General features: G+C 42.3%; 1 protein-coding gene across 1 annotated transcript in view; it reads left to right on the top strand.

Annotated features, from left to right (window-relative positions):
• DENND5B (DENN domain containing 5B) overlaps positions 1-22,308 on the top strand; it is a 105,415-nt gene that overhangs the window by 69,762 nt on the left and 13,345 nt on the right. The window contains exons 6-12 of the mRNA XM_053943765.1: positions 372-603; positions 2,683-2,833; positions 12,241-12,334; positions 15,686-15,817; positions 16,798-16,950; positions 17,398-17,476; positions 18,695-18,776. Of these exons, the coding sequence (XP_053799740.1) occupies positions 372-603; positions 2,683-2,833; positions 12,241-12,334; positions 15,686-15,817; positions 16,798-16,950; positions 17,398-17,476; positions 18,695-18,776 (923 nt within the window). The remainder of the gene's footprint in view (positions 1-371; positions 604-2,682; positions 2,834-12,240; positions 12,335-15,685; positions 15,818-16,797; positions 16,951-17,397; positions 17,477-18,694; positions 18,777-22,308) is intronic.

The raw sequence follows: 22,308 nt of genomic DNA, 5'->3' as shown, positions 1-22,308 counted from the left end.
CAACGATGCCCAGACCAGAGGTCCCCCCCAGGGGGCACATGTGATGGTCTGCCATGCATTTCACAGGTTTATTCCTGGGGGTGAGAGCTGCTAGGTTGCTTTGAAAAAGCAGGCAGCATGAGGACTACTTTAGTAACTTGATATCCCTTTGTTCTAGCTGTCACAAAGCCTCCCTGACTGCTTATTTCTTACAGTTGTGAACCAAACCCCTTGGTAGATGGGTTCACAGCTCTCTGAGAGGTGTTTCTGTGGTGGGGGACCCCTTGTCCAAGCCTTCCTGCTGGTTGCTGGATCAGTTCTCTGCCAAAGGATGGCTGGGCACATCACTGATGGGTGGGAACATGGCACTAATGAGCTGTTTTGTATTTCAGGCTTCCTTCCTTTCGGACCAACCTGAGCCTTACCTCCCATTCCTTTCACACTTCATTGAAACACAGATGTTTGCAACCTTCATAGACAATAAGATAATGTCCCAGTGGGAAGAGAAGGACCCTTTCCTACGAGTTTTTGACTCCCGAATTGAGAAAATAAGGCTATATAATGTCAGGGCCCCTGCACTGCGGACATCCAACTACCAGAAATGCAGCACTTTGAAAGAAGCAGGTATGTTCAGATGGGCTGGTAAAATATTCAAAAGTACAATGTCAACCACCAAGAAATATAGATCCTTGGTCATCTGAGTGTAGGCAGTCCTAGAGCTACCTGAGGACTCAGCAGTGTACTTATCTCATCTCAGCAGAAACTTTAGCATGCTGTTAAACACCAGACACAACAGGAGCCTTTACCTTCCCTTTGAGCTCTCCTGTGCTGGTGCCTTTAATAAAATCAAGCCAAACCCAAATGGAACTGGCTCACCGTTTCTCATTTCAGGCAGCTCCTCTTCCTTTGCCAGGAGAGCTTTCCTTCACCCTGGTGGTGGGACCAGTGCCAGCCACACTGAGGAGTCAAGCCCCAATGTCTGCTCCACTGGCCTTGTCTCCCCCTTCCCATAAAAAGATGTTGTTTTGCCTTACACCATTTGGTTAGAGCAGCAGGGGATGCTGGGCAGGGATGTAATCCTGTGTGGCATATTTAGTACCTCCAGCAATAGATGTTCAGTGTTAATGAACAATACACTGTACTGAAAGCTTGGATTTTTTTCCATTACTGTCACAGAATGCCTTTTCAAATTACATTTTAATTTCTTACTTAATGTTTTTGCAAGTATTTATTTAATTTTGAAGTAATACAGGGAACTTATACTCCTAAATTTGTTGGGACACGTATTAGTAAGATAGGGCAAACACATTTCCCATGGGGTTTTCTTTTGGTTTAACTCCTTCAGTGTTTTACTTGCTATAAACATTTCAGAAATAGAAATCTGTGTCTGTTTAAATTTTTCTGTCTAAACCAAATTCTAATTTGCAGGTCAGCTGTCTATTCAGCGTCTAGTTTTGGCAGATATTGTGGCACCAGAACCTCATTTTCTGTCTTGTGAAAAGCAGCAAACTGATAGTAATACCAATTTTCCTTCATATTTACCATTCACAGTATATGTGACCCCAGCACTGATCCAGCACCTGTTTATTTAACTATTTTCAGAACCCTTCAAATCCTCTGACCCCACACTACCCCCTCCTTTACTCCAAAACAGTACCATACAAAGTGATTTTTTTTTTTTTTTTGGAGGGGAAAAAATACTTGCTGAATTTCTAATGATAATGTATGTAAATCTTGTGACAGCTTCTTTCCCATCACAGCTTTATAAAATAGGAAATAAGTTCTATGTTGTTATTAACAAATGGAAAACAGATTTAGCGTCCACATTTTGCATATGTATTCACTAGCTGTGATACACCGAAAGAACAGGCCTGCCTGTTAATAGATGGGCTAGAAAGAACTGAATATTTAAGCTGCTAATTAAATGCTGAATTTGCCCATACACCTCCTTTCCCAAGTTCTTCACAAGTTAAGAGGGTGACAGGTTTTATTTTCATCCTGCTCAAGGTTTGAGATTGAAATCCTCAAGTCCTTGAAGCAAAGGATTGAACCGCTTTAGTTCCAGTGGAGCTGAGATTCCTGGGGAGCCCTCTCCCATCTTACCATAGCATTCCCTGTTTCCAAGAATCTGCTCGTCCTCCTGATGCTGCTCCGGTCTTAATACAGTTAGCTATGCAAAAAGCATAGGCCTGTCATCCAGTAAAGGTATATCTAAATTCAGGAGGAGGATATTTATAGTCCCAGATGTTTGCAAAACTCAGGTGTCCCCCTGCAAGCATCTGCCCAGGGAACGTGTCTGGGGCTAAGCAAAGTGCCTGGTCCCACAGGGGTTGCAGCTGGCCTTGGAGGTGTCTGTTCTGCTAAAGAAGCCTTAAAATCAAGCAAGGAATTTCTGGGAAAGATTGCATTGCTCTTGCTAGTTCCTAATGCATCTCATAGGCTCCTGTAAATACCTGCTTGCTTAACAGCTAACCTGCTTGCACCAGTGCTCGTTATGTTGGGTAAAGAAACTAAAAGCAAAATTTAAAAACTTACAGCACAAGTGTCTCCTCACCTCTGTGAGTGGCAGATTTCTGTGTCTAAGGTCACTGTTTAACTCTGTAGTGGGTTTTCAGGGGTCTGAGCATGACCACTGCTGTTGCCACAGCACGTGTCCTCAGGTTGGTCATGACGTGGTTGTTCACCTGTGACTGTCACCTGCAGCCCAGTCCATCGAGCAGCGGCTGGTGAAGATTGACCACACAGCCATCCACCCTCACCTGCTCGACATGAAGATTGGCCAAGGGAAGTATGAACAAGGGTTTTTCCCAAAGCTGCAATCTGATGTCTTGGCAACGGGACCCACCAATAACAAGTAAGCGCAGGTTTTATTTTCTGGATTTAAAAACAGGTTTCTCATACAAATACTTCACATCATTGGACAGAAGTCCTAATTTTGGGTGGCATATAGCCAGTCTAATGAATGGAAACCCAACAGCTGTTTCTATTTCAGGTTTGTGTGGGCTGCAACTTTTGAAAACATAACCATAGTTTGGGTTATGTCAGGAAGCGTTAGCTCTCTTTTGGGGAAGATTCCTCATCGCTGTTTTCTGTTGAGTGGTAACTACTCTGTTTTCTCATACATAGTTTTTGTTTTGTAATTGGTCTTATGAGTTTCAAATGAATTGTTTGGCTGTTTTGCACTACAAATACAGTAATTTGGTAACTCAAGCCAAAATTCAGATTCTGAAGGAAATTTTGGTGTTGAAACCTTCACACGATCTGTGTGGAATGAAATTAGTTCCTTTCTTTTCTTTAGCTGTTATTACACAACCCAGAGATTTTTATAGCTCTCTTTCAGTTGCCACATTGGAATACCCTGGAAGAATAACTTGGTGAGGGTGGAAAGTATGGGTCTGTACCTGGATTTCTTTTTTGAGTCTGATAAGGTTCTGTGGTGCACTTTGATAAGAGGGTAGTAGTACCTATAGCTGTAGAATTGAGCATGCTGTTACATGGTTCATTTAGCTAATGTAAAATAGGAACCTGGAGCACTAATACACTTTACATCTGTAGAGTTATAATACAAAGTAAGTGCTCTGAGTTCCTTTATTTTTAATCTGTCTTACTGCAAAAACTATGAATGAGGTGTTTCTCCCTATTCAAAAATGAAATATTTGTGCATCATTGATTACAAACTCATTAAATTATCAGCTGAAGCCCTTAGTTTCAGTTTCTGGTAGTCAAGACGTGAGAGCACAGGTAAATCCAAGAGCTTCAAAGGTTACAATTGTCCAAATGTTAAAGCTACCTCTTGTTTTAGACATGTGCATGCATACATGCTGCTCTGAGCTTCTGCATGAGGTGCCCACTCAGTTCTATTTAAACACCTTTTGAGCATACTAATGCTAGCTGAGCCCTTTTTAATAACCTGCTAGGAATAAGAGTTGCAAATGATAAGATATCCTTAAGCACTGAATGTTTAAAGAAATGGAGTTCTTTAAAAGAAATTTAAAAAAACCCAGAACCAACCAAAAAGGAGGAACGCATATTTCAAAGTTCCTTTGCTTTCAGGCTTCCTGCAAATGGAGACAGAATTGTATGGGTAATGGTCCTTTGAGGAATGGAGGATTTCTTCATCTTGTGAGATGCTGTATTTAGCAGTCTGCCTCTTATCCTTATGGGTGGGTTTCAGTTTCACAGTGTCAGCAACAGTGTGAGCGTGCCCAGCCTGCTTAAAGTTGCTTAAATCTTTTGTCTCTATTGCAAAATCATAGGGAATCTATGAATAAGCATCACTTAAAAATAGTTTTCCTTATTCTCTTTGAGATTTGCTTCTGTTAGATTGGTACCTGTTCTAAAATGACTTTAACTCCTTGAGTGATGATTTTGATTTAGATCACAGTATGTTTCAGAATTTGTAAGTACCAAAATCCCATTGCTTACCACAAAGCAATGTCTAAGTGACAAATGTTTGGAATTCCTCCAGTTGTATGTTGCCAAAAAGGCTTGTAATTGGAAAATCTCAAGACCATCTGTTTATATCTTTCTTCTCCCTGGTTTTCATGTGAGCAGCTGAGAAGACTCTTTCTCTCCCATTTAGGACATGTAATTCTGCTGATTTTACACCCATGTATAGAACAGCTTTTCCATGCTTTCTGCAAATACAGCGTGACTCTTCTGACCACAAAATCAATTGAAGTATATAGCTTTCCATTAATTTGAATTTCCCAGTGTATGATTCTTGGAGATGTGTTTTACTTACAAGACTGGAGCTTTGCCTATGGGCATGGAGTAAGAGAATGTTCCAGCTACATTTCCAGAGTCTTCAGGTGTAGCTATTGTGTGTTTATATTATAAAATTAATGCAAAGGATAGAATGAATGTGTAGATGAGAATTATTTTTTCAGGCTTCAGTTTTACATTGCAAATTTTGTCCTGAATTTTGTATGGAAGTGTATTTGTGGGAAACGGGGAATAATTCCCATGTTGCAGTCAATTGTTGCTGGACAGTAGCAAACAAACCAATTCAAAGCTGTTTTAAGGAAAATGTGTCTTCAGTGGCCAGCAGTCAGGGATTTATTGCTTCCCCTGTGGGCTGATAAACTAACAAATATATAACCAGAGCTCATAATGTTATCTAGCTGTTCCCTTCCTGTAAGCAGAAGGAGCACTGAAGATACCTCTGTCAGTTACTGGGCTGTTACACATGTAATATATTATATCTAAAACACAAATACAATGCAGACAACAAACACTTCTAGTTTCAGTTCTAGATCGATCCTATATGTCATTTAAACTAAACCCAAACCAAAACAGCACCCCAATTCTGTCCTCCTCCCATCAGGCAGCAGTGTCCCACTTGAGGGACTCCCTTGGTGCTCCTTGCCTTTGATACATCCCCCACATCATGGGAAAACCTTCTGAATCTACAGAGAGCAGCTGCAGCTTTCTCTGGGTACAAAAGTATCCCCTCCACGCTGCTCTAACCATGTAAAGCAGTGGCTTCTGCAGAAGTCCTCCTAGAAAGCATCCCAGGAGCAAACAGGCTGCAGACCCTCAGGCTATTTGTGTGTTATTCTGGAAAAGAGCTGTGGTTTCCAGAGCCCTCATTTCCTTTCTCAAACCCCAGCACCATACTGTGGTTTCTCTGTGTTCCTCCCTTCTTCCCTGTATGCATTTTCTGCCAGGCTTTAAAACTGTAGCTGGAACTCCACTGGCTGATGCATTTGCAGGAGTGAAATTTGAATGACAAAAAGCCAAGCTACATAAACACTTCATGGTTTTTGATTAGCTAATTGTTAAATTAGGGGGAATATGCTTACAGTGCAAAATTTAAACAATGAAACAAGCTGTGTTTTCAATTTAATTGATTACCTTGTAACTTAATTTGTGCTAAGAAGCTTGATAAATGAGATTAAATATTGCAGAGGAAAACAGTGATTCCCAAGCATGAGAATATATTTGCATTCTGGCAATTTGTATTGAATGCTTTCAAAGAACAACTGAAGGGATTTCTTTTCTTGTTTCTTTTGGTTTTCAAATGAAAGGTTTGCTTTGTCACACATTTACAAAATGGCTTTAATTACCCTTTTTTTGCCTTCCTCTCTGTTTAGTCCTGCTTTCCCTCCCACTTCTTTATTGGAGCCCTGCTTTCCTCCTTGCTTACTCTCCTGACCAACCTGTTTCCTCTTTCCTGCCCTGGCCACTTCTATTACCTGAGCCCTCTCATTTGCATCCCAGCTTCCCATGAGCCTTGTGCTTTGGTCGCTCCTCTGTGCCCTGCCTTTCCTGCAGTAGTCCCAAAGGAGGTCACAGTGCAAACCTTCAAGCACAGATCCCACTGTTCTTGGCCTCTAACCTCAGGCTTTTGCTGAGTGATGTGTGGCTCTTATCCATGAAGCAGATTTCAGAAGTTATTTGTTTGCTTTCTGCAGGCATTTGTTCCTGAGCTGTGTTTTGCTGATCTGACCACTGTGTCAGTATTTACTTACAAAATCCGTGCAGTAGGAGTGTGTGGAATTGGTTCATTTTTGTGCTCTGTTTTATGACATGACTTGGTGGGCACTGTCCTGTGGCCTTCATCTTCAGGCCCCTCCTTCAAGGTGGAAACTGCAGGGTTTATCTGCCTGGGGCTATGGTCCTCCTCATTTTTAAACAGGACTCTTGTTTGCTTGTTGCTAGCATTTAACATCAGGTAATGATTTTAAAGGAAATATGATATATATAAAACAAAGGGGTTGATGTGTCTCTGTGTGATGATGGAATTGGTTCTGGTTTCAACTGAATTATTTTTTGTGTGCTAAATGGTCTTTTTCTTTTAATGAGTGCTTCATATTATATGGCCTTTTACTATCCCCCTGTCTGTTTGGTACTGTTTTAAGGCTGTGTTAAATGAAGATATCTTCTTTTTAATCAAGCCAAACAATTGCAAGTAATACAGAGTGACATCTCTGCAGTGCATATAGGTGAGCACGAAATGAGTCAGCAATGAGCCATCCACACACAGCACTGAGGTTATTTAAATTTTGTGAGTAGTAAAAGCTCACCTTTTACATAAGAAAATCTGAAACAAGCAGTTAGTATACTTCAGGTAACCTAATGTAGCAAACCACTGATTGGTGCAATGAAAATATGAACCACTTGTAGTCAAGTAGATTCATTTTCAGGAATAAAGTGTGACTGACAATCTGTGCTTAAAGATGGTTTCTGAGATAGGAAATAGTGTTCTGGTGACTTGGAACCTGATGGGTGAGTCTCCTGAGTTACTGATCCTCTGCTCAACTGGTGCAAGGCAGGAAAAGTGCAGTTAACTTCTTTGAGTTAATATATCATTTTAACATAGCTGTGCAGAATTAAATCTGACAGGGAAAAATGGGCATTGAAATCATTGCATCCACTATTCCATTTGCTCTCCCTTGAATAGCATTCCTGTCTCAAGGGACTTGCAAATTAAATACCTCATAGGACAGTGGTTCCTCAGGGCTTAAGAGGTGATGCTGCCAATTCACTACAGCTCTTCCTTACAGAGGATGACAGTTGTGTGTGCCACCCTTTAAAATCACTTCTTTCCTATGAACTGATGAAAGAGCCTGTCAGTGCAAGGCCACTCTCTTTAAGGCATTTTACTAATTTTTGTCCATCAAGCAGTTTTAGAGCTTTCCCATTCCAGCCTATGGCAGAGATGGAAAAGGTGCCTAAGTCTCCAGCTAAGCCTTCATTCTCCTTACCATGGAGTAGTGTTTGTGGAGCAGATTCACACTGTGGATCCCCTCCCCTGCCAGCCCATCCATGATCAGGTGGAGCTCAGTTTCAACATTCCTTTTCTTGTTTGGTCTGGCCTGTGTCTGACTTGGAATCTCTGTACACAGTCCCACACAAACTACATGTGAGCTCAAGGAGTTTGCATGTGCAGGCTGCGTGTGTTTAATGTGTACATGCTTTAGGGGTGTTTGCTGGAGGCTGTAGCACAGCTGTGTGCTAATTTGTGGATGCAGAAACTCAGATAACTCCTTTGATGGACCTGTATAGGTAGAATTGGTGTTATGATTTGCAGACCTAAATAGCAGCCTGCCTCATGAGATGGTGTATATGAGGATGTCTTTGTTTGGAAAGACAGGTGTCTGCTAAGGAAGGCAGGAGCCTCTCCTGAAATGGAAAAAATGTAGACCCCCTTCCTCGGAATTGTTATAAATTTGAAATTAATGGGGGCTCTCAGGCAAAAATATGGGAGCAGGAATAACAGTTCTTTATTAGGGAAGAAAACAAAAAGATAAAATAAACAATGCTGTGAACCAAAACAACACTGACAGTCAGAATACAACCTGACACCCTGTTGGTCAGGGTGCTGGCAGCAGTCCAATTGGGAATTGTGGCTGCAGTCCTCCTGGAGTGTCAGGTGTGGTTCTGTTGGAGCAGTGATCCTGTAGTCAAGGTGTAGTCTTCCTGCAGTGGAAGAGGCAGCTGTTCCTCTGGGAAATCCAGTGCAGGAAAAGCCGTGCTGCTGTTCCAGAAACTCAAGACTATATCCAGGTAGAAATGCTTAGCTCCTCCCTCTGGGTGGAGCATCTCACAATGGGATGTTATAGCTTTTATCAGTCATGCAGTGACATTCAGTAGCCTGTTATCAGCAGATGTCTCCCCTGAGGGGATTGGTTGTGGAAGAGATAAGGAAAACTGCCCACTTAAGAGAAGACAACTGCCATACAGATGGCAAATGGAATACATCTTGCCTTTCAATCTGGGACAGAGGAGATTTAGGTTCTGTCCTATAGACAAGTGCATTTGTCTCTTTCCTTCTCTCTGTTATCGCTGGAAATGGATTGTAAATTACAGTAGTGATTTTCATGGGGATGGTAATATTGGTTAAATCCATCTGAGAAAGAAGTTCTCTAGCAGCATGTTCATGCTTTGCAGTATAAATATTGCCTGCTACACCCATGTCTGATTTATGAAGACATAATTTCTTCATTTCTCCAGGGAGCTTTAAAAAGGGGGGGCCAGGGAGAAGGTAGGGGAAGAAAGAGATGTGTACACATGATTGCAGTACAGCATGGCCAGTCCCTGGCATGAGGTGCTGTCTTGCTAGATGGCTTCTGACAGTGCAGCTTTGCTCCTGACTGCCTTACCTCTTTTATTATAGAAATGTAAAAGATGATACTTAACATGGGATGCTTCAAATGTCACCATTACATTCCCTCCAACCTCTGCAAACCTATTCCTATGCTTGTTGGGTCTAATTTGATACTAAATGATGCTGACTTGACTGCTTTTATATTACAGAGGTCTTAGTTGGAGGTGCCTTACTTCATTTCCTTATGTTGAACTGAGCACAGTCTTCCCTGGTCCCTGCTCTGAAATATCACTGCTTTTCCACAGTCCCTGGAGGTGAAGAGCATTCATATGGGAGTTAGATACAGACAGACACACTGAAATGAGCCTCTCCTCACCTCTCCATGGAGGCAGCTTGTCCCTGGGCTCCCTGCAGCATGGCACCTGAGCTGTGTCTGCTCCATCCCCAGAGACCTGCTGCACGTAGCAATGCCTCCACTGTGAGGAATAAATGAAACATGCCGTAGTCCATGCTCATGGCCCTGCCAGCAAAAAACTAAAGGGGAGAAGGCATTTTTAGGGTCTTGGGCAGCATCCAGGCTGAGCAGCAGGAGGGCTTCATCTTCTCAGGACAAGGAGAGGAAGGACACAGGCAGCAGTGGTTATCTGAAAAGCCCAAGTCTAAGGGCTGACAACAAAAAAAATGCTGCTGGAGGGAGAACAGCTTTCCGTGCTGCTTTGGCAGCACCTGGGCTGTGGTGTGAATAGAGCAGCAGCTGATGACAGGGCCAGCAGAGGTACCCACATGGGATTTCAGCGGCCTTCGGGAGGTGGTGTGACCACTGGGGCTTTTATTCCCCTTAAAATCACTTCAAGTGGTTGCAGGGAGAAGAAGAGCAATTTAAAATGCACTGTCTGCTGAGGAGAGGGAATGGTTATTGTAATACTGAAGCATTGTTTTGGGAAAATTTTATGTGACCCAGTAAAGAAAAGGCTTTAAAAGATTTAGCTGCTTAATCCTGTTTATCTGCTGTTAGATCTTCACAAAACCCCCTAGAGAGATTCAGAGCAGCATCTGAATGCACAGACCTCACCCAGTGACTCAACAGCTCCTCTTCCTCAACTTAGAGTTTGGAAAAGAGGGAACATGCAGCTCCCTGTGTGTAATTGCTCCAACTAATGAGCAGCAGTCTTTTTTTTCATTAACATCCAACAATCTTCACGTTTGTATGATTAAAATGTTCAAATAGTTCTGGTTAATAATCTGGAAAATGGTCTGTGCCATCTCCCAGATGAAGTACAGCTCTGGAATGAACTGAAAATACTTTAATGGTGGTGTATTATTTTGTAATTATTCTGTGGCTTTCGTTCTGCTTTCACCTTTGGTGCAATGCTTTTCCTCAGAGGACGCTTAAAGCAATTCTTTCATCTTCCAGTAAATGCAGAAATGCAGGTGGAGATGGATCTAAGCTCTGTCTAGAATTCAGAAAATAACCATATAAATTGGAGCAGAAAAACTATGATATGGGGTAATATTTGATCCATAACTTAAATTTCCAATGTGTTATTGGCATTCTGTTGTGTGAAGCAAACATGGTCCTGGCTTGCAATAAATGGAAGGTCTCCAGAGCCACGTGGCTAAAGTCATAATAATATCTGCTATCCTCTCAGAGGATTTTTCAACAGAGTGTTTTTCTGTGGCACTTCTGTTTGTTGAGGTTACTAAAATGTAGGGGTTTATTTTCACACTCTTAGTTATGTAACAAGGCTTTGGCTGTTGCTTCTGGAAAAAAAATTTTAAATGGTGACTTGCTAAACTCAGGAGCTGTACATTTTTAGGACTTCTGTGGAGGTGCAAAGACACCTTTGTCAGTGATGTGTTCCTCTGAGAAAGTATCGGCATTTGCTGTGCAGACACCTATTAGGCTGTTCCATTTTGTTAGCAGAGACTTGAGGCCACAAAAAAAATTGCTTTAAAAATAAATGTGTTGTTGTATGGGATAGTGAGGTGATGAACCATAATTACATGCAGACCCAGATTTCTTCCTTTATACTTGTTTTCTTGATGTTGTGTGTGAGGTATGATGAGACTCCAGTCTGACTTTTTAAACAACAGCTCCTGTGGCTTTTTTTCCCTTTGTATCTGTGTGGTGAGCCAAAATTCAGTCTTTGGTTGACTCTCTGAAGGAACTGATGAAGATAGTTATGTACACATTTGCAAAGTCATTCCCTCTGGAAACAGAGGCCTTTTTTTGGTCACCAGGCACCACATCCTTGCACTACTCTTGGCTCAGATTCCCCTCCCTACACATCCCCAGTGTTTTGCCCAACATATCAGAACCCAAGTCCAGCTCTGTGCAAGAGTTTCCTCCCCAGGCATTCATCTGCCTGTGTCGCCTGCTGAAATTCCTTGCCCAGACAGTTAGATCCCAAATTTTATTTGTATATGCTTCTCTTTGGGGTGCACACAGAAATATGTGGGGTTGGGATCTGGAGACTGCTGTCCTCACCAATACAACCTGTGTGGAGAGAGGAAAAATTCAACTGGGCGTACATGAACAGGTGGAAAAAAAACCCAGGGTTTCTGTGGTACTTAGAAACCAAATGCAAAAAAAAAGATAAGGTGAAAATAGCAACATGACTAATCCCAGGAACATCAGTATTGTTTATAACCTTTAGACATAGGTGCACCCAGTAACAGTTGTTAAAATTGCGAAGGGAAGTTTGTCTCAAATACTTCCTGGAAGTACCACAGAAAGTAGAGAAAGGAGAAGTAGCACTTCTCACAAAAGAGCAAAATTGTACAAATTGCTACTCAAAATAAATAATTGTACTTTTTTTTTTTGCTCAAGATGCTGTTCTTGTCAAACCTCATCAAATGCAGCAGTGGTGTTGGGTAACTAAGTACAGTGACTTACCTAATGATGGCATCAATGCTGTGGCATGACCTGCATTTCAGGTCCCAGGAACTCTCACTGGAGACCCTGGCAGGCAGCTGGGCACATTTCCATGGGTATTTTTGTCCCTTGGGTGGGTGCTGGTCTGTCATCTCCCGCGTGGTTTCCCATGGGGACACCCGGCACCAGCTCGCACCCACATTTACTGCAAGGTCTGAGCTTGGGATTTCCCTTCTTTTGCTGCAGACCCCTTGGATGTCCTTCAGCTCCTGACCCAGGCTTTCCCTCGTGCTTTTCTTGTGCTCACACGTGTGTCCCCTCTCTGTGTTCCCAGCCGCTGGGCCAGCCGCAGCGCCACCACGCAGCGGAGGAAGGACCGCCTGCGGCAGCACTCGGAGCACATCGGGCTGGACAACGACATGAGGGAGGTGGGTAGCCTCATCTGAGGGCAGCACGAGCTGTGATCCACGAGGTGGAGGTTTGGACAACAATGTGCCTATTACTTGGGGCAGTTTTGGTGGCTACTCTGTGGTTTGGTTGGGTCTCTGTAGCCGTTTGGATGCTGCTCCACTTGTCACAGATGCTGTACAACTTCAAAGCACACAACATAAATAAAGTGCTTTTATTATTTTGGAACAAGACAGCCCCATTGTCATCAGGGAAATGATTTGCTGATTAAAACCTGGCTGTGTTATTGCACACAGATAGCAGAGCCTAGCAGTGCAGCTGCCAAACTTTGGCCAGGGTGGAAGTCTCTGGAAAAGTCAAGTCCTTGAATAAACGTCAGCCATGTAGAAGTGAGGCAGGATTCTTCCTTTTTTTTTTTTTTTTTTTTTAAAGGAACTTTTTTCCATTCTCTTATGCAGATTTCTGACATGAGATTGCCTATTCGAAAGGTTAAGACTTTGGGGCCTTTTTATGCCTAAAGCTTGGAAACTCCCATGCATCTTGTAAATGTCAGTCGCATACATGTGTTTCTTTCCCATCTTTTCAGTTCCTCATCTTTCATCAAATATTTTCTGCCACATTTTCCCATTGATGTCCATATGCTTCTATTGTATGTCACTAGCAAAAAATATAACACTCATGCTGTTTTGTGGTAAAACTCACTGAATAATGCTGGTCAGTGTTGGAGTTTGCTCTCCAAAAGAACCTGAGTGGATGAAAGGACTCTTCAACCATAGCTTTGAACAATGTTTCATGAATGTTTCATGGAAACACAGCAAAACAGCACTTGTACATATTTGTTGCTAGTTTTGCTAACAGGGCTTTGCAAGTGTATTTTAAGCAGTGCCTTGTGTGTGTATATCGCAGCAGAGCCTTCTCAGTACTTGGTCATGTATTTACTTCCTTCTTTTTTTTGGCTGTGGATCATATGCATGCTTCTTTTGCTTTGTCTCCTCTTTCTTTCTGGCTGTTCTGCCATTGGGGCATCTGCCTCCTCTTAGCCATCGGAGGAGCTTTTGCTTCGTCAGAACTCAATGGCCTTCTGGGAGTGGGATCAGGGACCACCCCCTCCTGCACGGCCTCCTAAAAAATCCTTCTCTGAATGCTGCCTGGTATGTTTTAGTTTTTCTTGTTGAAAGGTGCTTTTGAGATGTTGTTAGCATGAGGAACCGCTGTCTTTGCTGCGTCTCAAACCTTCTCCTTTCTTGTAGAGTATGAGCACGTCCCTGTAGCGCTTGGAAGTGTGGTTATAATCGGAAAAGTAGCTGGAAAGGAGCTTCCATACCAGCTCCCTGGAAAACACAGCAGCTCCAAGGCTAAAAGACAAGAATTTTGTTTAGCTTTGGGGCTTTTTTCCCCCAAGCTGCTCACCTGGCAATTCAGTTTAGGGTGCCACATGCCAAGAGCATTGCTTTCTGGCTGCTGGATCATTGCATCCCAGTGTGCAAGAGAGTGGTGGTGCATGGATGCTGGAACAGGCAAAGGGCAATCAACTGATTCTCTCAGCCCACCCTTATTCTTCTCTGAAACCTTTTATTTATTTTGTTTTGGTTTTTTTTCTTTAATTTTAATATACTAAGGAGCTATGCAATGAATGAGGTTTGTCTGTGTTTTGTACTCTTCAGACTATAACCACACTTTTTATCCCTTCACATTTAAAAAGAAATACTAGTTTTCCTAGTTATATATTCCCTGTATTACTTTTCACTGATTTTGCTGTTAATTTTGGTAGTGAGATGGAAGTCACTTGTGAGGTTGCTTGCTGAACTACATGCTTTCATCATCTGTAATGTTTTTTCTTTTATTCCCACCTGTAGTTTTTGAATGATTTTAAAATCCTTACAGTATTTTTGAAACTGTAGTTACCTAACTGAGAACTTCGGTGGAACACAGCTTTTTCATGGCAGAACCCTACATTCTTGTCTGGCTGTTACGGTGATGCTAAGTGGTTCTTGTCCGAATTTCTGTGTTGAGAAAATCCGATTGCACCAGAAAAATTGTACTCCCAGTAAAAAAAAAGGCGGGGGGAGGGGAAGCTATTTCAGTTAACTTCAATGTGTTAAGATTTTGCTTTTGCTTTTCCTGATCTACTGGAAAGTGTCCATGCCCACAGCAGAAGGTTTGGAACTATGTGATCTTTAAGGTTCCTTCCAACCCAAGCCATTCTATGGAATAAATTTTCTGCCCAGACAGAAAGCTCCAAGGATGCAGCAGCCATAGTGACCTCTCAGTTCCCCAGAAAACCCAGCCAGCAGCAGCAAGAATTCCCTGGAGGGATGTGATCTGCTCCTTCCAGGAAAGACTGGTCATTGTCACATACCATCCCCCAGAGAGGCATCCTTAACAGGACAAAAACCCACTATGGAAACACAGCATTCCCACACCAGGCTATGAGCGCTGTTTTCCAAGACTTTTATTGGCAATATTCTATTATCTTGTTCTTTTTAAGACAAAATACGAGTAATGCTTACAACATTTTGATAGTTGTGGCCAACTTGTCCACCTTGCTCAGCATGTAGCTCTCTCACTGATGTTGGGGTCAGAGGTAACGTGCTGATTGGTTTGCTGATTGGATTTTGACTTAACAAAAAAAAAAAAAAAAAAAACCAAACAAACCCAGAACAAAGCAAAAAATACCCTACCCCTGAAGACAAGGCAGTGGAGCAGGAAAGTTTGAAATTCTTCAATTATAACTTGGGTCTTTTTTTAAAGAGTATACTGATTTTTGTCCATACTTAACAGTTACCATAGTAAGAACATGAATGATCCCAAGTGTCAATTCTGTTTAAAATGAGCTTCACTTGTAATCAAGAAGTTATTTGAGAATAAGATTGTCTCATTTTTGCTGCATAAACTAGCTAGATGAAAAGTAATGGATGAAATCTTTCTCTTTCACTAAGTGTATTTCTGCTTCTTATAATTTATTTTCAAGAGATTTTTTTTTCTATTCATGCATAGTGTGGTCACAAATTAGACAATTAAAAAAAATTTAAGTGAGAAATAACAGTGGAAAGAAACTTGGTGTTTTGACTTTATATTTCTGAATGAAGGTATTACACTTTATGCACTTGTACCTAACTTCATGCTAGTGACTAACAGCACAGTTCACTGGCTAATATTGACTGATTCTGTACCAATGCTGGGAAATACCTTGCTTTTTTTGTTATCAAAAGGGATCACTCCACTTTTCCAGCCTGACACCTAAACATCAGACAAATCAAGACTGTGTTTCTAGATTAACACTAGTTCATTTGTTTTCATCACCTTGCTTGCCTAGGATGAGCAGAGTCACTCTGACCTGTAATATCTAAAATTATTCTCTTTATTTTTAGAAATACATGCAGGAGGCAAGGAGTTTAGGTAAAAATTTAAGGCAGCCCAAACTGTCAGACCTCTCTCCAGCTGTGATTGCACAGACCAACTGGAAATTTGTGGAAGGGTTGCTGAAGGAATGTCGCATGAAGGTAGGTCAGCCCCTGTGTGCTCTCCCCTGGATTGCCATGAGCTCAAGTAGCACCTGCAGGTGTTCTCCTGGTTCACAGCTGGAATGGCATGGTTCTGTTGGAATACCTGGTTATTGCAGGATGGATAGCCCTGTAGTGTTTTTCAACAGCTAGAAGAGAAAGGAATGTGTTTTGAAAGGCATGTGTTTTCACTCTTCTGTTTATGCAGTTGAAGTTAGTGGAAGTAGAAAGGACAGGAAGGAGAATCAGCATGATCAGACATCTTCTGGAGGATTTCCTTTAATTGTTCTTATTTACATGTAGCCTAAACAGAATGGCCTGGAAACCCGTGGTCAAAAAGGAAGAATTCAGCACGTGGGGCTTGTGCATGTTGTTTATGCAGAAAAATGAAGTATAACAGTTCCCGGTATTAAAGAAGCTTTCATAGCCATGGACATACAACTTCCTTGTGTCTGTTGCAGTTGGTAGTATACTGCTTTACCTGAGTGTTAAACTTTGTTAGCTGTGACAAGAATTAAAACAGAAGCTAAGTAAGAGTGAACACATATTCTGTACTCTGCTTGGTAATAAATCACCAGCATAGAAATAGGACAACAGATAAAGGGTATAGAAGTAGGACAGCTGGAACAGGCTCCCCAGGGAAGGGGTCACAGCACCAAGTCTGCCAGAGTACAAGGAGTGTTTGGACAATGCTCTCAGACACATGTTGTGACTCTTGGGGCTGTCCTATGCATGCACAGGAGCTGGACGTGGTCTTTCTGTGCCCCTTCCAACTCAGGGTATTCTGTGATTCAAAGTAATTAAGCAAATTTTTTTTATATAATTAGTTTTGTTAATTTACAATCTCTGCAAATATATTTGAAGCTTCTTTCTATTTGCCATGGTCTCTAGATTAAGCATGTGTAAGTAAACACATCTGTAAATTCTGTTCCTTGTTGGATAACATTCTTAAAAACTGTTGGGATTTTTTTTTTTAATAGACTAAACGCATGTTGGTAGAGAAAATGGGCCATGAAGCAGTTGAGCTGGGACATGGAGAAGCCAACATAACAGGTCTGGAGGAAAATACACTGATTGCCAGTCTGTGTGATCTGCTAGAAAGAATCTGGAGCCATGGTCTGCAGGTCAAGCAGGTTGGTAAATACTGAATGTCATCTCTGCTTTCTAAGCTGCTACTCAATGGTATAACTCCAAGATAAAGCAAGAGGTGTGTTTGGGATCAGTGTCCCTGATTCATATTTTGCAAAGGTTTGAGGAATTTTGGGTGTTTGGGTTTTTTGAGGGGGGATTGTTTTGGGGTTTTCCCCTCTGGAAATTGCAGTAATGTTGTCAAGTACGTGTTTGGTTTATTCCCTTTCAACCTTCACAAAGGAAACCCAGAGGGAGGACAAAGAAACAAGGTGGGTGGCGTGACTGCTGAATCAGTGGGGTGGTGCTCTCTTCCTGAGTTTTCATGGCCCAAAAGAGAAGGATTGGTTTTCATTACTGAACATTTTACCCATCAAGTGCCATTACATTATTCTGCCATGTTTATTGGCCATTATTTCTTTGCCTGGTTTATTTATTTATTCCATTTTCAGGGGAAATCTGCGTTGTGGTCCCATTTGCTTCAGTACCAGGAGAGAGAAGAGAAGCAAGAGCACAGTGCAGAGTCCCCAGGTGAGTACTTGGCAGGTGACTCCATGAGAAGTCCATCACAGCAAGTGAACTTGGCCATGGGAGGAACAGTGCAACCACATGAAACCTGTGCAGGATTTTCTGTGTATTTGGTTGCTAATACCACATTTATGTTTTGAGACTTCTCGTAATCATTGTGGGGATGTCTTGATGTCTGGACAAAATGGATTGAAATCACTGGAGGCAAAAGAACATAGTTTCCATCCTTGTCTGGAAAATCACTTGATGTATGTGCACTAACTTCATTCCCTTTTAATGAGCATTGAGTGAGGTATGAGAAGCAGTGTCTCCATGAGAGAGAATTTCTGAAGAAGCTGAAAGTGTGGAGCTGGGAATAAGACAGGAGACGTTTTTCTTTCATTGAGCATTATCTGTCTCTAATCCCAATATGAATAACTCCATGTTCAGTAAATCTTTATACTGCTGGGTGGTACTGTTCAGAAATTGTGTAATTGATCTCCGTCCATCAATCTGGGTGTTCAATTTATGCTTTGGTTTGGCCCCTTACAATCACTAAATTCTGTGTTTTAAGAGAGGTTTTCTGATAACCTTGAGATGTCCCTGCCCAGGTGCTGGGGTATTGTAGTAAAAGTCTCTGAACTTCAGTGGGTCATCTTGCAAGGACTCTCCAATTCAGATCCTGCAGATGGAAACTTGTATGATCAGTCCTCAAAGAGGCATTTATGGACAAACTAGTCTCTTCCATGAAAGGACTTTTCAAGAAGCTCCAATGAGTAATGCACTAAACAATCTGGCTGGCAGGCACAAATTCCTGAGAGCAAAATGTGTCACCACAAAGTGGTTTGATCAGAGCAGAGCACAGAAATGCATAGCATTCTTTGTATTGAATATATTACTGTAATTTAATTTTATTTGAGTTGTTCTCTCAGTTGTGAGCTTTCCACAGAAACTTCTTACTGATAAAACTCAGTGCTGTACAGATTTAAGTTAAGGTATTTCACATACAAAAAAAGGAAGCTAGGTCTCCCAAGTTCAGTGCTGGGTTAAGGAAGGAATAGGTAATATATTCAGAATTTTAATTTTGTCTACTTCTACATTTCCAGGGTAGAGTTAATGACAATGCACAGAAACAGTGCAGTTACCAGCCACTTGAGATTGTTTTCAGCTGTATGTAGAACAAATGCATTGCAGACTATTACTGTAGTGTTGTGTTAACTATGTGTATTTTCTCCACTGTAGTTGGTGGTGGAACAGAAAGACGAAAGTCTGATACAGGAATTACTCTGCCTACATTGAGGGTTTCCCTGATACAAGATATGAGGTATGCAGTTTGGTTCCTAAAGCATTAATTGTGGGTTTAATTGTGTAGCATAAGGTGAAGATCCTCACTAGCTTTGGGTCTACAAAGGCTAAGGAGAATTAAACCTTCTCTTCAGCCCACATTCAAATCTACAATGTGTTGCCTTTCTGTTTTGAAAAACTTTTTTGTGTGTTCACTTGATTTTTTTTTAGCATACGGAGAATGAAAACCACACATATGTTACTGCAATTTCTCTTTTCGCAGGGGAGTTCTTCCAGTAATAAAGCCAGCTTCCACAAATAAAAGCAAATTAGTTAAATTCCTTATTATTTACAGTTTGTTTCTCTTAGTTAATTTTTTAATTACTGACCCAACAAGTACAGTTGATAGGCAAAGCAAAGGAACATAAAAACCTGCTCACAATGCCTGAGAAATACTCTTTCTTTTCAACTAGCGTTTCATGGCAGAAAGTAATAAATGTACAAGTTTAGAAGTTTGATCAGATCTAGAATTTGGGTGAGATTGAAGCTGGGATGTGACGTTAGGGCAGGTTCTCTCCAGCGCACCACAGCCTGGCTCTGGAGAGCTTTTCAAGCAGTGTTTGTTTGGAACCAGAAGGATTAGAGAGTCAGAAGAGGTGGAGGCTGGTGTGACACCAGCAAGCAGAAGGTCTTCAGGGCATCTCCTTGATTAAGCCACTGCCAGGTCAGGCCACTTTTTGACACTTGTCTTGCCAGGGCTAAGGACTGCAGTGGGATAAACATGCCATGAAAAGAGAGGAGGAGTAATACAATAATGCTCATCTGTAAAGAGCTGAGAGAAAATAAACGTGTAAGACAACATGAGTACTGCTGCTTACCTTCTTACACCTAAAAATATGGCAAAAGAACCTTAGGGTAAAAATAAGATTTATCATAGTTAGTTCGCAAAGCCCTGATTACAGTGATGTGATTTTTGCTACGTGAGTTGATAGATTAGTGAGATTTTTCTGGGGGAAAAAAAACAAAACACTGTACTCCCCACCTGCAGTGTGCAACCTTTTAGTTTGATGCTTTGTAGTTTGAGTCTTTTGTTCTGATTTCAAAGAGCATGACATGCCATGTAGGGCTAAAACAACATGTAAAAGAGGGAGAGAGAATACATATAGTGTAACTAGAGGTGTTGTGCCAAGAGGTCATTCTGAACATGTGTCTGCCATTTTAGCATCCCTCTCGTGGGATGTGGCAGCTCTCTCCTTAATTCAGTCCTGGGAGACTGACAGGCATGTAGAGGGTCAGTCTGAGGGAAGGATGAAGGAGGATCTGGAGCGGAAACTCCTGTGGGGGGTTTGCTGACAGAGGAGGCTGTGTGTGCTCACTGCTGCGTGCATGGGTTCTGTCTTCCACGGGCTTCCACTGGAGTAATGAAAGCCCAGCATGGATCTGAGCTCTCTTGTTTGAATCGCAAAAGTCTGTCTTACTGCTCTTCAAAGTATAGAAGCAGAACATTACCTTTCTTAATATCTTGGGTATTTGTGATTGTCCTCGAACATGTCTGGTCGCAGCAAAATGCTGGGCAGATGGTGAGTTGAATTTGTCATCTGTAATCTCGAGGCATACTTTCTCATGCTTGGAAGGAATGCTGCCTAATATTCCTTTGCACACCAGGCTGAAGTTGAAGGATGGGTAATTGTTAAATTGCAGGGCTTGTGGTGCTGACTGAACTAATGGCTAGAGGATTAAGCATTGCCTTAAGCAGGGCTTGTTTCCGATGGCTCATGCAAGGTTATGTAAACAACTTAAAAGCAGGGCTGAGTCACTGGCATGCTCTGAGTGTGCCATGTGCTACAGGTACTGTGGTGTGTCCTCTGCCCCCCCTTAAAAGCCAGGCATCACAGATGTGGTCAGGAAGATGCTCAGGTGTTTGTTTTGGTTCTGTGCATGGAATCTCAATGGCACAAGCCAGCTTGGGGGTTCTCCCTCCAGCCTTTCCCCTGGCACAGATCTGTCTCATCTCTCCATCCCCTCTTCCAGCTACAGCCTGCTTCCAGCATGGTCTCACCTTTCAGGTATTGCTGAGCATCCAAACCAAGTAGTCAACATCAAGGCCGCCCCAAACCTTTGGTCCAGCTGGGTTCAGGTTTCTGATCCTTCCCCTTTGGGCAAGCTCTCCCTTGCTATCAGCACTTGCTCTCATGCCCGTGTTGTGCCTCCCTCCTCAGGGAGCTTGCACTGGAGGATGTGAGCTGGCCACTGGGCCCTCAGCAGTGATCCTTAACCTGCTGTGTTCAAAAAGAAGGCTGAGCAAAGACCTGCTGCCTGCCTAGGTTAAGCTATAGGCTCCTTCCTGACTGTGCTGCTGTGGGAGCGTGCACAGCATCCCCAGGGCATGGCGGTGCTGGGCAGCTGTAACCTCTGCTGTCAGCACAGCTGTTTGCAGAGGGTTTGTCTCACCATACCCCAGGCTTACATTTGACAGGGCAAATAGATTTTTCTTTATTACTAATGTGGTTGAAAGCAAGTCCAAGCCAGGGGAGTTGCATTGAAAAGGCTGTTCAGTGCTATGACAAGAAGAATTTTCTGTGCCGTGGTGAGCATACGGTGCTTACACTTAGGTCACCGATAAAAATAGAGCTGTTCTGACTCTCACAACTGACAGTGAAACAAATTTGGGTTCCTGCATGCTCTGTTCTGTTACACTCTGCTTTTGCTGACACCAAGACTGATTACTGAATCTTTTTAATATCTCTGGCAAGCTGCATGCTTGCAGATACTTCTTTTTTTCCCCAAATGCACAATTAATGCTTATCTAGTCTGAACCAGACACAGGTAATGAAGAGGCACAGAGCGTGCATGGAATAAGGTTGAGTCCATCTGTACTTGAATCTTCTCACAGTGAAATAACATATTCTGCTCAGTGTTTCATATTAGATGTAATTCAAGCTGAGCACTCAGGGGAAGGGGAGGAGATGATAGTCTGTGCTTTGATCTTCCCATCTCAAAAGGCTTGAAATGTCTGAGGAGAGTGTCTCGACATGCTGTAGTTGACTGTAGCATGCATCCTGTTTCTCAAGGACTGCAGGTCACGTGTCCAGCTTTCTGCTGGAAGGTCAAATGCTGGCTGCCATGCTCTGAGCCAGGAAGGGATTTCCCGTGCCAGGAGCAAGGCTTCAGCCTTGCAGGTCAGCCTGGCACAGAGCAGGGCTGCTGGGCTGTGTGTGCTCTTCATTTGTGCAGAGAAAACTCATACTTCTCCACAGCTCCAAGTTGTTCTTTGCAAATTTGCCCTAAAGGTCCTGGGCCTGCTCCGTTAGAGGCTATATAAACAAGAGAGTAGTTTTCTCAAGTAATGTAGGGACTAAATATAACACAAAGCACACACTTGGGTGTAACAGATGGGGGAAAGCACAAGACTATAGTAGTCAATGTAAAAAGCATCAGTCACAGCACGACTTCGTTGGATTTCCTTTGGAGTAAATATTGCCACATTCCCCAACACTCAGCAATGCGTGGAGAGCTGTCAAGGAAGTTGCAGGAGTTGGACAGTAAATTGCAATTGGGATTAGTTCAGACCT

This window comes from Vidua chalybeata, chromosome 5, assembly GCF_026979565.1.
Source record: "Vidua chalybeata isolate OUT-0048 chromosome 5, bVidCha1 merged haplotype, whole genome shotgun sequence".
Classification (NCBI taxonomy): domain Eukaryota; kingdom Metazoa; phylum Chordata; class Aves; order Passeriformes; family Viduidae; genus Vidua; species Vidua chalybeata.
Note: the sequence above shows the minus strand (reverse complement) of the source record. Positions and strands in the feature narration are given on the sequence as shown.